At 39.8% G+C, this 16111-nt stretch overlaps 1 protein-coding gene across 1 annotated transcript; it reads right to left on the bottom strand.

Moving 5' to 3' along the window:
* Window positions 1-15111: 15111 nt before the first annotated feature.
* LOC103951098 (E3 ubiquitin-protein ligase MPSR1) lies at window positions 15112-15660 on the bottom strand. The gene has a single exon (XM_009362374.1). The coding sequence runs from the start codon at window positions 15658-15660 to the stop codon at window positions 15112-15114; it is 549 nt and encodes a 182-aa protein (XP_009360649.1).
* Window positions 15661-16111: the final 451 nt, after the last annotated feature.

The following is a 16111-nucleotide window of genomic DNA, read 5'->3' as shown; positions in this document are numbered from 1 at the left end:
AAGTAGGATATACTTTAGGACAACCTAACATTCAAAGTTGCATGTGTTATTCATAAGTAATTGGTAAAACTACATAGGATTGTTAAGGCGACGGCGGAATCCTAGTACTTTCTCACTTTGAATTCTAAAAATTGTTTTTTTTTCCTTCTTTAAAATTGAAGATTATGGTTAACCTTTTTAATTATTTTCGTTTTTCTTAATTTAGGTCATTAAACCAACCTTTTCCAATGTTTTCAAATAATTAACTACGATCTTGATTTTACATAATTTTTTTTAAATAGTCCCTGTGGAAACAACCTCGCTTGAGCCGTTTATATTACAACTACCTTGTTCTCTCACAAGTATTTTATGTGTTTTTATTTCTACGGTGGTAAAAATCCTATAACCTACCAAGGATAAAAAATTATTAAAAGAGTAACTTTTCTTTTACTTGATAACATATATTGTAAATTATAAACTAAGGGGAGAAAAATTCAAACTTAAATGTAATTAAACAAGCACATTAATTACCTCAAAAACAAGCACATTCATACAACTAACTGTCCTAACTCAAATGTGATTAACTGTCACAACTCATGACTAATTACTTAGCCCACCAGGGGTGCAAAGTTTGATTGAAATTTATGATTCCGCCATTGGATTTCCGTTTTGAATCCAAATACTTTTGAAACTCGATATGGAATTTTGAATGCACGTAGAAATTGGAAATTTGAATCCAAACATTTCTGAATCCATATGGAAATTGGAATGCATATAGGAATTCTGAACTTTCGACCTGAATTGTTTCAAATTTATGTTTCCAACTTATTGTGATAATTTTTTTTTTTCTAAATATTCAAATATTTTATGGTTATTTATTAATTCTGTTTTTATTATTATTTAATTCTGTATTTTGATTATTTTTTTATACAATTTATTCATTAGCTTTTACATTTAACGTACATTTATATATTGAAATGATGAACATAGTATACTACGAATCAATTGAATGTATACATGTTTAAACAAACTAAATATTAAAAAAGAAAAATAAATTGCACAAATGTTCCAAAAATTTGAGATATTGATTAAACTTTTCCAAAAGTTCTGATTGGAAATTCCGATGCAATTAAAAAATGGAAATTGGACTTCAGCCTAAGCCGGCCGTTTCTTTTTTTGTCAACATTCCAAGCTCCCCCTTGAAGATCTCATTTTCCAGTGAGAACAATGAATGGGTTCGTTGACCTGCAATCTTGAGTTTCTTTAGGGGTTGTCGATCCTGTGCTTGTCAATGGCTTCTTCATCGTCGTCTTCATCTGCTATTGATTGGAAATATGATGTGTTCCTGAATTTCAGAGGGGAAGACACTCGGAAGACCTTCGTCGGCCATCTGTACGAAGCTGTAGTTCACAACTCAATCAACACCTCCATCGATGCCGAAGAGCTCAGAAAAGGCAACGACCTTTCGCAGCTACTAGAAGCTATTAGCGGCTCGAGGCTTTCGACTGTAGTTTTTTCTCAAAACTATGCTTCTTCCAGACGGTGCTTCAAAGAACTCGTCCATATCCTGCACTGCATAGATACGCATGAGCAGATGGTGGTCCCTATTTTCTACGGAGTAGATCCATCTCATGTTTGTAAACTCGAGGGAAGTTTTGCGGAAGCTTTTTCTAAACATGAACACGATTCTAACGCCGACATGGAAGAGGTGCAGGGCTGGAGCTCCGCCCTGAGAAGAGTCCCAAAATTATCTGGCTGGGATTCGCAAAATTACGAGTAACTCTCACTCCTTCATAATCTTATCAATTGTTAGGGTTTAGAATTTTAGCTAGTTTCCTATTTTCGACATTACTGCTTGTTGCTTGTTGACTTGTATTAGGATTCCTACAATTGTGGGAATCCTACCATATTTGGTTTCCTATATTTGGGATGTAATTATTCTTTCCTTTATTCTGATAGGATTGTATATGATTGTATATATACCCTTGATTGAGATGAAATAATATATCAATTAAAAAGCATTCTTTCTTCTTGGCACTAGAGCTGAGTTAGAGAAAGAAAAGGAAAGCACCAAACCCTAACTGAGTTTGGATTTGCCCATGTCCCTGTTCAATTGCAGCGAGCAAGAAATTGTTGTTGCCCGTGTCTCTGTTCAATTGCAGCGAGCAAGAAATTGTTGCTGCCCCTGTTCTGTCAGTTTGTCCATATTGTTCCGCTGCCCAGTTTGTCCAATCAACGCTGCTGCAGTTTTTAGGTGGTACCGACAGTAAAACTGATGGCTGAAGAAAAGGGGCCCGGCTCTCATCTTGTTCCAGCGGCTGCTCCAATTATGGTGCAGTCAGAAAATTCAAGCTTTAATATTGGTATGGTTTTGGATGAAAAAAACTATGATTTATGAGCTCCTCTCATTCAAATCCATATTGCTGGAAGAAGGAAGATAGGATATCTTCGTGGGTCTATCAAGGCACCTAACGAAGACGATCCTAAATATGATGATTGGTTCACTGAAGATCAAAAAATTAAGAGTTGGCTTTTATCTTCAATGAAGTCAGAGATTATGAAACGGTACATTCGGTTGTCTACTTCGAAGGAAATTTGGGACTCTATTAAAGTAGCCTACTTTGATGAGAATGATGAAGCTAGAATTTATTCTTTGAATCAGAAGGCATCACGGCTTCGTCAGAATGGCCGACCTTTGGCTACCTATTTCGGGGAGCTAACTGAGATTTTCCAAGAATTGGATCACTTTAATAAAGTATCCATGGAGTGTGAAAATGATGTCAAAGTGTTTCAAAAATCCACTGAGAGACAACGGGTCTATGTGTTTCTTGGTGGTCTCGATGATGAGTTTGATCAGGTTCGTGGTGAAATGCTGCGGAAGGATCCCCCGCTTAGCCTTCAGGCTTCTTATGCATATGTTCGTCGAGAAGCTGATCGAAAGGAAGCAATAAAGACGGAGGTTGACAAGAGTGAACCTGCTGTCATAGCAGCAAAGGCCAGTGGATCATCTTCTTGGTATAACCGAGACGGGTCACAACACAAGTCAGGACAAACTCGTCCTAGCCAGACAAGCCGGGATCGTCCCCAAGGTAAGTGCCCACACTGTGGCATGACAGGACAATCCAAGAGTCGCTGTTTTGAGTTGATCGGATATCCCGAGAATTGGGATAAGACATGTGATCCTCAGTGCAACAAATCTCGAGCCTCCATTGCAGAAACCAAGAATGATTTGGACTCGATAGCAGACAAGGCATCTGCCATGATTGCTGCGGCAGGTAGTGATGGTAAGGCCCTAAGTACTTCTACTTCTGTTATGAATAATACATGGGTAATTAATTGCGGAGCTACTGAACATATATGACTTGTGATTCTAGACAGGTTCCATCACTAAAAGCATCCACACAAACCATAGTCAATGTTGCTAACGGTAATGTCGTCCCTGTTATTAGGGAAGGCACTGTTTCCCTTTCTGATACCATGAAACTTGACACTGTTCTTGTGGTTCCTTCTCTAAATTATAATTTGTTATCCATTGCCCAAATAACCCTTGCCTTACATTGTTTGGTTGTTTTTTGGCCCTACTTTTGTGTTTTTAAGGACATCTGGACGCGGAAGACGATTGGTTATGGTATTAGAAGAGGGAAACTTTATTACTTGGAGTTGACGACTGGTAGTTCTGGCTCGTTGACTCAGGCTCTTTCTGTTGATGATTCTCAAAGGGCTACTAATAAAGTGTTAGACATCTGGATGTGGCACCGACGCCTTGGGCATGCTTCTTTCGGTTATCTGCATAAGTTATTTCCTAGTTTGTTTGTCAAGCATGATGTTTCTCAGTTTAAGTGTGATGTTTGTGAAATGGCTAAAAGCCATAGAACTTCATTTCCTCCCAGTTTAAATAAAAGTATTGTTCCTTTTATGATTGTGCATTCTAATGTTTGGGGGCCTTCGAAAATAGCTACTCTTGGTGGTGCTCACTGGTTTGTTACTTTTATTGAAAATTGTACCCAAATGACTTGGGTTTTTTTTGTTAAAGTCGAAAAGTGAAGTTAGTTCGATCTTTCAAAAGTTCCATAAATTGGTTATTGTGCAATACAACAGGAATATCCAAGTTCTTCGAAGTGATAATGGTGGCGAATATGTTAATATGGAACTTCGTTCATTCCTTGACCTGCATGGTATTGTTCATCGGACCACGTGCCCGTATACTCCTCAACAGAATGAGGTGGCTAAACGCAAAAATAGTCACCTGCTAGAAATGGTTCGTGCTTCACTCATTGCGGCATATCTGCCCCTACATTGTTGGGGTGAGGCACTTACCTCGGCAGCCTATCTTATTAATCGTCTTCCGTCTCGTACTGTCAACTTTCTTACGCCATTTCAGGCTTTCACATCTCAGACTAGCAGTCCACCGATTCCAAATCTTTCCCCATGGGTCTTTGGGTGTGTTGCTTTTGTTCATTTCCATCCTTCTCAACGGAATAATAAACTTGAGCCTCGAGCCATTCGTTTTGTATTTATGGGTTATGCCACTACCTAGAAAGGATATCGTTGCTATCATCCTCCAAGTAAGAAAATGTTTATCACTCAGGATGTGATTTTCCATGAGCATGAAATGTTTTTTGGATCCTCCGCGTCCTCACTTCAGGGGGAGCACCAAAGTAATGAAGTTCTGACTCGAGATAATAATGAAGTTTTAACCTTTGATTACTCTCCTAGTGCTAAAACCGAACTGCATGAAGAGCAGCCATTGCACTCCACGGCATCTGCAGAAGAGTAACAACATATGTGTGTTGATAATCAGTCCACTATGGAGTCCACGGCAGATGAAACAGAACAGCAGCCCACGATTTTTGGTGATATGTCCACTGAGCGGCAGTAACCAAATCGGCAGGAAGACCAGCCCACGGGTCCTATGGAGTTTGGATTTGAAAATAAGCAGCGGCCCACTGTTTGTAATGGAACGGAGCAGCAACTGTAGCAATTGTCCCGAGTTTTTCCTCCTGACGCTATATCAAGTCCAAATATGAACCCATCTTTTGTTAATTCTCATAACCAATCGTCTTCTACACCAGGTGCACCTCCAATCCGTCGTCTTCCAGAGCGTATTAATCGAGGTATTCCCAAACCTACTTATGAGGCAGATCCTAAGTGTAAACACAAGTATTTTGTGAGTGAGCCAAATTCGAATTCAAGAGTGAGATATCCATTAAATAATTATGTGTCTACTTGTCACCTGTCAGAATCAAATAAGTCATTTGTAAATCAATTATCTATTGTATCTATTCCTAACAGTGTGCAAGAGGCTTTAGCAGATTCCTGTTGGAAAGATGCAATGATCGAGGAATTGAGATCATTGAAGAAGAATGCTACCTGGGAAATAACTGACTTGCTAGCTGGAAAGAAAACTGTGGGATGTAAATGGGTCTATACAATAAAATATAAGGCAGATGGAACGGTAGATCGCTTAAAAGCAAGATTGGTGGCAAATGGGTATACACAGAAATATGGCATCGACTACACTGATATGTTCGCACCAGTGGCAAAGATCAATACAGTTCGTGTTCTACTATCCTTAACAGCAAACCTAGATTGGCCTTTGCAACAATTCGATGTAAAAAATGCGTTCCTCCATAGAGATCTAACTAAGGAGATTTACATGGATCTTCCACCAGGGTGTAATGATCCGGACACACAGAAACAGAAGGTATGTAGGCTCAGGAAATCATTGTATAGGTTAAAGCAATCTCCGAGAGCCTGGTTTGGTTGATTTACCAAGTCCATGAGAGCATTCGCTTATAAGCAAAGTAATTGGGATCATACGTTATTCCTAAAACTTTAGAACGGAAAGGTTACATCTCTCATCGTATATGTTGATGATATGGTGGTTACCGGTAATGATCACGTTAAGCAAGCAGCTTTAAAAAATTATTTGTCCACAGAATTCGAAATGAAAGATCTTGGTTCTTTAAAATATTTCCTTGGGATTGAAATATCGAGATACAAGTCTGGGATATTTCTATCACAAAGGAAGTATGTTCTTGACCTCTTGGAAGAAACAGGTATAGCGGCGTGCAAACCAGTGTCTACTCCGTTGGCTGAAGGAATGAAGTTGGGTATTGATCAGAACCAAGTACCGGTTGATAAAGGGAGGTACCAAAGGTTAGTAGGAAGGTTGATGTACTTGGCTCACACTAGGCCGGATCTTGCTTATGCCTTAAGTGTAATTAGCCAATATATGCACAATCCAGGAGAACAACACATGAGTGCAGTTATGAGAATACTGAGTTACTTGAAAGAAAGCCCTGGTAAAGGAATTTTGTTTTGAAAAAATGGGCATTTCAGAATTGAGTGCTATACGGATGCTGACTGGCCAGGATCGACGGATGATAGGCGCTCAACATCCGGGTATTTCACCTTTGTTGGGGGAAATCTAGTAACGTGGAGAAGCAAGAAGCAGAATGTCATATCAAGGTCAAGCGCAAAATCTGAATTTCGAGGCATAGCACTTGGTATTTTTGAAATCTTGTGGATTCAATTTCTTGTACAAGATTTGGGGGTCAAACATGGTCAGCCAATGAAGTTATTCTGTGATAATAAAGATGTTCGTGATATTGCTCATAATCCAGTGCATCATGATCGAACCAAGCATGTAGAGGTTGACAAGTTCTTTATTAAAGAGAAGCTAGATAGCAAAGTAATTGAGGTTCCTCCCATAGGAACGGAAGACCAAGTAGCAGATATTCTCACTAAGGCGGTTTCAAGTGACAAGTTCTTGAGGTTTCTAGACAAGTTGGGCATGTGCAATATTTATGCACCAACTTGAGGGGGAGTGTTGACTTGTATTAGGATTCCTACAATTGTGGGATTCCTACCATATTTGGTTTCCTATATTTAGGATTTAATTATTCTTTCCTTTATTCTGATAGGATTGTATATGATTGTATATATACCCTTGATTGAGATGAAATAATATATCAATTGAAAAGCATTCTTTCTTCTTTGCTCAGATACTTTATAATAATACTGTTTTTCGAATTCCGCAGGGATGATGCCAAGCTTATTGAGTTGATCGTAGTGTCGAGAGTTGTCCCATGTTGGTGAGGGATAAGGTTTGCTATGTGCTTATATGATCTTGAGCTATTCTTCATATAACCAATTGGTTTTATGGTGGAATCCCAATTTCATCGTGGTATCAGAGCAAGGTTATCCACATGTGAAGCCCAACGACAATACGCACTCCACGTCATCCAGTTGTTGTCCACGTGTAGGCTTGAAAATCCACCACACATGCGGAAGTGTGTTGAGAGTTGTCCCACATTGATGAGGGCCAAGGTTTGTTATGTACTTATATGATCTTGAGCTACTCTCCATATAGCCAATTGATTTTATGGTGGAATCCCAATTTCATCATGGTATCAGAGCGAATTGTCCTCGTGTGAAGCCAAATGGCCACACGCACTCTACGTCACCCCGTTGTTGTCCACGTGTAGGCTTGAAAATCAGCCACACATGCAGAGGCGTGTTGAGAGTTGTCCTACCTCGGTGATGGACAAGGTTTGTTATGTGCTTATATGGTCTTGGGCTACTCCCCATATTGTCAATTAGTTTTATGGTGGAACCACAATTTCATCACAAGAAACTGATCAACATCTCATCAAGTGAAAAGAATGGCTTGGTTGGAATGGATTCCCGCTTACAGAAAATGGATTCACTATTATGTCCCGAGGTGAATGATGTTCGCTTTGTTGGAATATGGGGTATAGGCGGTATAGGCAAAACCACCATCGCCAGAGCTATGTATGACAGAATCAATCATCGCTTTGAAGGTTGCTGCTTTCTCGATAATGTCAAGGGACGTTTCCCGACAGTTGATGCAGGTGAAGCACCACTCGATATGCAGGCAGAACTTCTATCTAGTATCACGAATACCAGGGTAGGGAGTTCAGAGATTTTGAGATATGGTTTTCAGAAGATGATGGCAAGAGTAGGTAAGAAAAAAGTTCTACTTGTTTTTGATAATGTTGAGAATTCAACCCAAATTGAATCCTTAATTGGAAAACAACCTTCATTTGGTGGCGGAAGTCGAATCATTATAACAACTCGAGATAGGCAATCGTTAAGTAGAGTCGGTGATCAGATATATAAGCCCGAATTGTTAAATGACGACGACGCTCTTGAACTTTTTATGCAGTATGCTTTCAGTACAAAGCAACCCACAGGAGAATACAATCATTGTCAAGCCATTTCATAAAATATGCTCAAGGTCTGCCCTTAGCACTTAAAGTCTTGGGAGCTTTTCTCGATAACAAAAGTGTACTTGTGTGGAAAGACGAGTTAAATCGAGAGAACCCCGCACTTGGGACTTCAGAAAGTCCTCAGAACGAGCTTCGATGGACTTGACGATTTACAGAAGGAAATATTTCTTGATATTGCATGTTTCTTTAAACAAATGAAAAAAGATTATGCAACAAGCATTATGGAGGGTTGTGGCTTCCATCCCCATACTGGAATAGACGTAGTAGAGCTCTTGTAGCTATCTCATCTGGCGGTACACTCGAGATGCATGATTTACTAGAGGAAATGGGTTGTGAAATTGTTCGCCAAGAATGTATTAAAGAGCCTGGGAAACGTAGTAGGTTGTGGAGACATAAAGATGTCTGTCATGTGTTAAATCAAAATACGGTAAAATACACATTATATTCATGACCTCCTTCTTTTTCTTAAGTAGAAGTCATTAGTATAAATAAAGCATCAACTTTGACCAAGAACAAATCCATGAGAAACATGCACTAGCTTTACAATCTTAATTAGGTTTGTACTCACTCAATTTGCAATTTTTGGTTTTCCAGGCAGCGGAAGCAGTTGAAAGTATAATTGTGCATTGGCCGCATTCAAACAATGTAGTAGAATTAAATATGGCTTTGTTAAAATGACATAACTAAGACTACTCAGAGTCCACTCGTACTATTTACCATCAAAACCCCCAAGGGTTTATGAAAACCAATATGATTTCTTTCTGGAAAGTTAAGTTGTCTTTTCTGGCCCAATTGCCCTCTAAAGTCTTTGTCGTCCAAATTTAACCCGGAGAACCTTGTTGACCTTGACATGCAATATAGTCGCGTTGAACACCTTTGGAAAGGGACTAAGGTACGTACATTAATTCATCATTTACATATATATGTTTCTTTTAAATGTGTTTAGTTCGTTATGCCTTGTTATGTAACACATGTTTTCGCGAATGTTTTTCGACAGCCTCTGGAAAAGTTGAAAGTTATCAATCTAAAAGGCTCTCAACTGGAGGAAACTGCCGACTTCACCAAGGCAAGAAATCTTGAGAACCTAATTCTTGATGGTTGTACAAGTTTATCTGAGGTTCACCCATCCATTTGGGCTCTCGAAAAACTTGTCCTCTTGGATCTAAGTTGGTGCTACAGACTCCAGACTATTTCAAGCATCAGTTGTATGAAATCTCTTGAAACCCTTAATCTTTCTTTTTGCTCAAACATTGAGAAGTTCCCAGAGATTTTAAAAGTTACGGAAAAGCTTTCAAAGCTGTGTTTGCAAGGGACATCGATGAAAGAACTGCCTCGATCAATTAACAATCTTACCGGGCTTGTTACTTTGAACCTTGAATGCTGCAGAGAACTTGAGATGCTTCCAAGCAGCATTGTTCAACTCAAGTCGCTTAAATTTCTTTATCTTTCTGGTTGTTCTAAGCTTGAGGCCTTTCCGAAAAATGTGGAAAATATGGAAGGTTTAAAAGAGCTTTGCCAGGATGAAACATCCGTAAGAGAGCTTTGCCCATCAATTTTCTTTCTTCAAAACCTTGAGCGTTTGAGTCTGGAGCAGTGCACAAAACTTCATAGTCTTCCGAGCAGCATTCATATGAGATCCCTTCGAAACCTTAATCTTTCTGGCTGCTTAAATTTGGAGAGGTTTCCAGAAATTCCTGAGGTTATGGAGAACCTATCAGAGCTTTATGTAGATGGGACTGGAATTGCAGAACTGCCATCATCCATTAAAAATTTTACGGGGCTCGTTACTTTGAACCTGAAGGGTTCTGAAAGATTTAAGGTTCTGCCAAGCAGCATTCATATGAGATCTCTTCAAGCCCTAAATCTTTCTGGCTGCTCAAATCTGATGAATTTTCCTATGATTCTAGAAGTTATGGAGAACCAATCAGAGCTTCACTTAGATTGGTTTTTTTACTCAACAATATTTGAAAAAACTACAGATCTAGGTTGGTATATGCACACAACAATGGAAAATCTTGCAGAGCATGAAGGATATATTCAAGATCGTCAAACCTTTACCAACGGATATCTTCAGAAGCTTCCTCATGTTTCAGGGATTGCAATCAAAGAATTGCCATCGGTAATTTATAATCTTACCGGGATTGTTAATTGACGCTACGGTATAGCAAAGACTTTAAGAGTCTTACAAGCAGAATTTGTCAACTTAAGTCCCTTAATTATCTCTCTCTTTCTGGTTGTACGAAGTTTGAGGTGTTTCCGGACATTGTAGAAAATATGGAAATATTAGCCAGCCTTGATCTGGATGAAACATCTATCAGAGAGCTTCCCCAATCAATCGAACGGCTTCAGGGGCTTGTGTCGTTAAATCTGAAAAACTGCAAAAACCTTGTCCATCTTCCGGAAAGTATCTGCAATTTGTTAAGTCTTGAATGGCTCACTCTCAGTGGGTGCTCAAAACTTTCTAAGTTGCCTGAGGACTTGATGTAGAGGGAACTGGTATAAGTAAAAAACAGCGATATTTCGGCACTTTGGGGGAGTTGGCTCAATTTCGAAGCGCTGCACCTTTGATTGATATTGAGGGCTCAAGTATGAGCACAAGGAGGCGCTGGCTAATGGGCGAGTCCTCTAGAGCGATGATTTAGAAAATTTGAGTGATCTTGCAGAGTCAAGCTATGGGGAAGAAGAGTGAAGGCAGCAATATTTGGAGCACCTTGACATAGAGGGAACTGGTATACATCCAGACAACAACCATGGACCAACAGCTTCCCACTTCAACACTTTGGGGGATTCGGTTCAATTTCGGAGCACTGCACTTTTGAGCGGTATGGTGGACGAGGAAAATGAGGCCGTGGCTGTTGGGGAAACTTTGAGTGATCTTGAGGAGTCGAGCTATAGGGAAGAGGAGGAGAAGGCACTGGCAGCCTCCCGGAGAGGTGGGACGATATGGGGTTGTTGCATCGGTGGGGCGCGGGGTAATGAGGATTAAGGTATTTGGCGCATCGTCAGCACCCAAATTACATGAAGATTGAGGTGAATGAAGGTAGTAAGACTGCGGACTAGGGAGGAAATGGTGTTTTGTTTGCGACTCTTTCGAGTTTCAAGCTGGTCTCTATATTTTCAGGGCTCCTCTATTTAGTTTTTTTTTCCTTTTTCACTCATTCTTTCTTCATCTGTGGCCTGTATTTGGTGTAGGAAGAGTGGGAAAACCGTTTAGGGGTGGCAATCACAACAAAACATGTCCAAAGATTGGGAAATTTTAACAGCTTGAGTTGTCAGTTTTCGGTAGTATTTGTTAATGTGGGGTGGATAGCAACTCCCGTTCGTTCAATCGAGAAAAAATTAATTAAGTTCTCTTTGATTTTCTTACAGGCAAAGGTGCTTAAAATTTTTGTTTGTGAATATGTTTCCAAACAAGGAAAAGGTGACAAAAGTTTCAACAAGAGCCTCCATCCATAACTAACTAATCTACTGGTGAATGCAAAGTTCGTCGACAACGAAATATGCAGACGTATCGAAATGCAAAAACTTTCACCTGTGGCGTTAGCAACAAGCAATGACATAGCGAAATCTTCACAGTTTCTGCACGAGCTCAGAAAACCGAAAACCTAAGAAAGTAGCACATAAGCAATTGAACCCCGCAAAACTGAGCACCATCCCCCCAAGAGTTTTCTAAGCTCAGCTAGAATATGAGGCACCCATAAAAGCAAAAGGTCTAACCTCCTTATCAAGCCAATGCATTCGTGGAACAAACCTGAGCACAGGGTTGGACGCAGATTTGCCAGACTGCGAAAGTGAAAGTCAATGTGGTACAAGCGATTATTGCATTATCATCCGCAGAGAATACGGCATCCGATGTAACGCCCTGAATTAGCTTAAACCTGCTATTTAAATCGTCATCCTGGTTTATGCTAGAACTTAAGGTTTGGCTTTTTTGCTGGCCGGCTTTTTAGCTAAAATGGTTTTCAAGATATGGTATTCCTCAGTTTGGTCTATGAAATTTGAAATCAATAGAAGTGGTCATTGAAATTGTCCACTATCAATCATTATAATCATTTGTGAAAAATCTCTGTTAAAATTGAGGGTGCTTTTGTCAAATCAAATCCTTCACTTGAACGGCAATTATTAGTAGAATTCCAAAAATCTCATTCTACACTCCAAACTTTCTATAGTATAAAAGAAAAATATACTTATGAGGAGTGTAGAATGAGATTTTTGGAGTGCCAATAACACTGTGAACACGGAAAATTCCTGAAAACAAGAGACAAGAATACGTGTACAAAATAATATTTTGTGTATTAATGATTTTGGGGTTACGATCTCTTAAATTTGGTCCTCTGATTCAATCTCCGTAAGATGTAGATTTGTTGATCTAAGGGCCGTCGAGACTTGATTTTGGATGAACAGTTGTAAGTTTCTTCAAGGGCCTTCGTGGCTTTGATCTTGAAGGTTGATGGAAGTTTCTTCAAGGGCCTTCGGGGCTTGATCTTGAATGTTGATGGATGAGCGGATCTTCAAGGGCTTTTGGGTTTGATCTTGAAGAACGATTGGTTTTCTTCAAGGGCCGTCGATGCTTGATCTTGAATGAACAGTTGGTTTTCTTCAAGCGCTTTTGGGCTTGATCTTGAAGAATAGATGTGTGGATTTGTTTGTTGATCCAAGGGGCCGTCGGGGCTTGATCTAAGGATGAACAGTTGATGAATGGATCTTCAAGGGGCGTTGGGCTTGATCTTGAAGAATGGGTGTATGGGTTTGTTGAGGTTGTTGATCCAAAGGGCCGTTGGGGCTTGATCTTAGGATGAACGGATGATGAATGATGAACACTTTCTTCAAGGGGCCGTCGGGGCTTGATCTTGAGTTGGTGGGAGTTCTTCAAGGGCCGTTGGGTCTTGATCTTGAAGGAGGATTTGACGAAGAACGAAGAGTGCTTTCTTGATCCTTCGGGATTTTCTTGAGAGCTTTAGAACTTTAAGGCTTCAAGGTTTTGGTGTGTGGGTTTGTTGATGTTGTTGATCCAAAGGGCCGTTGGGGCTTGATCTTAGGATGAACGAATGATGAATGATGAACACTTTCTTCAAGGGCCTTCGTGGCTTTGATCTTGAAGGTTGATGGAAGTTTCTTCAAGGGCTTTTGTGTGTGATCTTGAAGGTTGATGGATGAGCGGATCTTCAAGGGCTTTTGGGCTTAATCTTGAAGAACGATTGGATGTGTGGATTTGTTTGTGCTGTTGATCCAAAGGGCCGTTGGGGCTTGATCTTAGGATGAACGATGAACACTTTCTTCAAGGGCCGTCGGGGCTTGATCTTGAGTTGGTGGAAGTTCTTCAAGGGCCGTCGGGGCTTGATCTTGAAGGAGGATTTGACGAAGAATGAATAGTGTTTTCTCCATTCTTCGGGATTCTTGGGAATTTGGGGGTTGGATGCTTGAGAGCTTTAGAGTTTCAAAGCTTCAAGGATTTTGGATGTGTGGGGAGTATTCTCTTCCATTTTGGGAGTAGAGAAATGTATTTGTGAATTGGTGTCTTTATTCCTCTTGATGGAGAAGCCTATTTATAGGCTTTGAGAGTGAATCACCACCATTCATTTTTTTGGTGAAGTGAGTGGATGATGTAGGTGAAGTGAATGGAGGTTGTAGGTGAAGTGAGTGGAGGTTGTAGGTGAAGTAAGTGAATGTTGTAGGTGAAATGAATGTAGGTTGTAAGTGAAGTAAGTGGATGTTGTAGGTGAAGTAAGTGGATGATGTAGGTGAAATGTGTGGAGGTTGTAGGTAAAGTAAATGGATGATGTAGGTGAAATGAGTGGAGGTTGTTGGTGAAGTGAGGGAATGATATAGGTGAAATAAGTAGAAGTTGTAGGTGAAATGAGTGTGTGAAGTAGGTGAAATAAATAAATGTTGTAATTTTAATACATTGGTTAACATTTACTTCACTGAAATTTCGATGTCTACAAACACTTCCCACTTGAACCGGTGGTTTCTTCAATTTAATAGAGACTTTCCACATAATGATCAAAATGATTGACGGTGGACAATCTTAAGAACTACTTTTATTGATTTTAAATCTCAAAAATTAAAATGAGAAGTTATGCTAACATGAGATACTATTTTCGCTGAAAAAAAGGCCGGTGACTTAGGAAAATACCATCAATTGGAGATGGAATTTCAGAGAAGGTTGGGGCCCCTCACACTTATGTCTTTACTTTGAAAGATTATGTATCATAATGTCCCAATCGTCTCATGAAAGATTTATGTAATACAGTGCTTTATAATGACAGAGTGTCATTCATGTTGTCATTTAGGTACAGTCTTCTAAAAAGTAAGGTGTAAAGTGAAAAAAAAAAAAAAAAAAAAAAAAAAAAAAAAAAAAAAAAAAAAAAAAAAAAAAAAAAAAAAGAGACTGAGAAAATGATAATATTCATGCGTCTGGTGTTTTGTAGTTAGTTGGCACGGACCACCACAACACAAGGATGCGAATGATATAATGTTTAATATGTTCCAACCATTGAATAATTCGTAATTATTTAATCACTGGATTAAATAGTAGTAATATTGGTGTTTCTTTTAAAGAAACGTACTAATTTACTTTGTTTCATTATAGTTTGATGTTTTTAATGGTTTTGAATTTTTTTAACTTTTTGAATGATTGTGTACGAATGATGAATGAAAATATAAGCGATCAATCATTTAAAAAAATTATTATAAATATGTATTCGTACCAGAAGAAGGGAAAAAAAAACTAGTGTCATGTAGTATTACTCATATATATAAGACAAACATTATCTAATACCTAATTTAAACTAATTAAGTAACACAACATTTAAAAAAAAAAGAAAAAAAGTGACACGACTATATTATTCCATGAGCCTCTAGCACTCACGGAACCCTAATCAACCATTTCAATCGAATCCCACCTGTTGGTCTGATGTCCTCGCCCTTGTGCGGCCGCCTCCGCCCTCGTAGGCATCGAAAACCGGCAAAGCGGGCAGGAAGGACGCCTCTCGAGCCAGTTATCAATGCAAACCGGATGAAACCTATGGTCACATGGCATCTCCTTGGCTTCCTCCCCGACCTCCAACTTCTTCAGGCAGATACAGCACTCCGCCGACGTTTCCTCCGTCACAGTCACCTTCGGCAAGGCCTCTATCGACGCCTGGGTCGCCCCAGCCAAGGCCGTCACCAACGACAAGCGCGCCACGGCCGCCAAGGCAGCGGCGGGCGGGGGATTTGGATAAAAATAAGAGTCAAGGAAACTGTTGGGTTGGGGTGGTCCTCCTCCTTCTGCCATCGCTGGGGTAACTGGTAAGGCTAGTACAACGGACGTATTGTCGGAGTCGACGTCGTGTGCGTGCAGTGTGGAGGACGTTGTCGGTTGAGTAGCAGTGTTCGGTGGAGGGTCGGTGGAAGGGCCTGTGGGTTGCGATTGGGAAGACATTGCTTTTGTCGTCTTTGAAGCTTTAAGAATTAGAGAGAGCGAAAAGACCGAGTAGGGATTTAGATTTAGGCCAATATAAAGGGTGCGGTACCAATTAAAGTTAATTCTTTGAAGGAATAAGGCAAGCTTCCCACCTAGAGAAAATAGTTTAGTTTGGTCATGTTAATTATAAGGTTACAATTTCCCTACATCAAAATCCATTTTTTCAAAATATACAAGGAAAGAAGCTAAGGGTCGGTCAGTTAATGTTTTGCAACGGTCCTTTCTCCTTTGGGACGGGCAGGGGGTTTCTGGGTGCAACGGTCATTTCTCCTTTAGGAGAGGGTTGGTGCCTCGCATGCGACTATTGACGAAGAGCTAATCATACCTAATCCGTCTCTACCAAAAAAAAAATGTTAATGTTTTGCAAAACTATTTTTCATTTTTCAGATATCAAAACGGGTAAAAAAGA

This window comes from the organism of the source record quoted next, unplaced genomic scaffold (assembly GCF_019419815.1).
Source record: "Pyrus x bretschneideri cultivar Hongxiangsu unplaced genomic scaffold, Pyrus_bretschneideri_v1 Contig13, whole genome shotgun sequence".
Classification (NCBI taxonomy): domain Eukaryota; kingdom Viridiplantae; phylum Streptophyta; class Magnoliopsida; order Rosales; family Rosaceae; genus Pyrus; species Pyrus x bretschneideri.
This window is presented reverse-complemented; position numbering and strand designations above follow the sequence as displayed.

Excerpts from the sequence above, each read along its gene's own strand:
- LOC103951098 (XM_009362374.1), bottom strand. The coding sequence starts at position 15,660 with ATGTCTTCCCAATCGCAACCCACAGGCCCTTCCACCGACCCTCCACCG.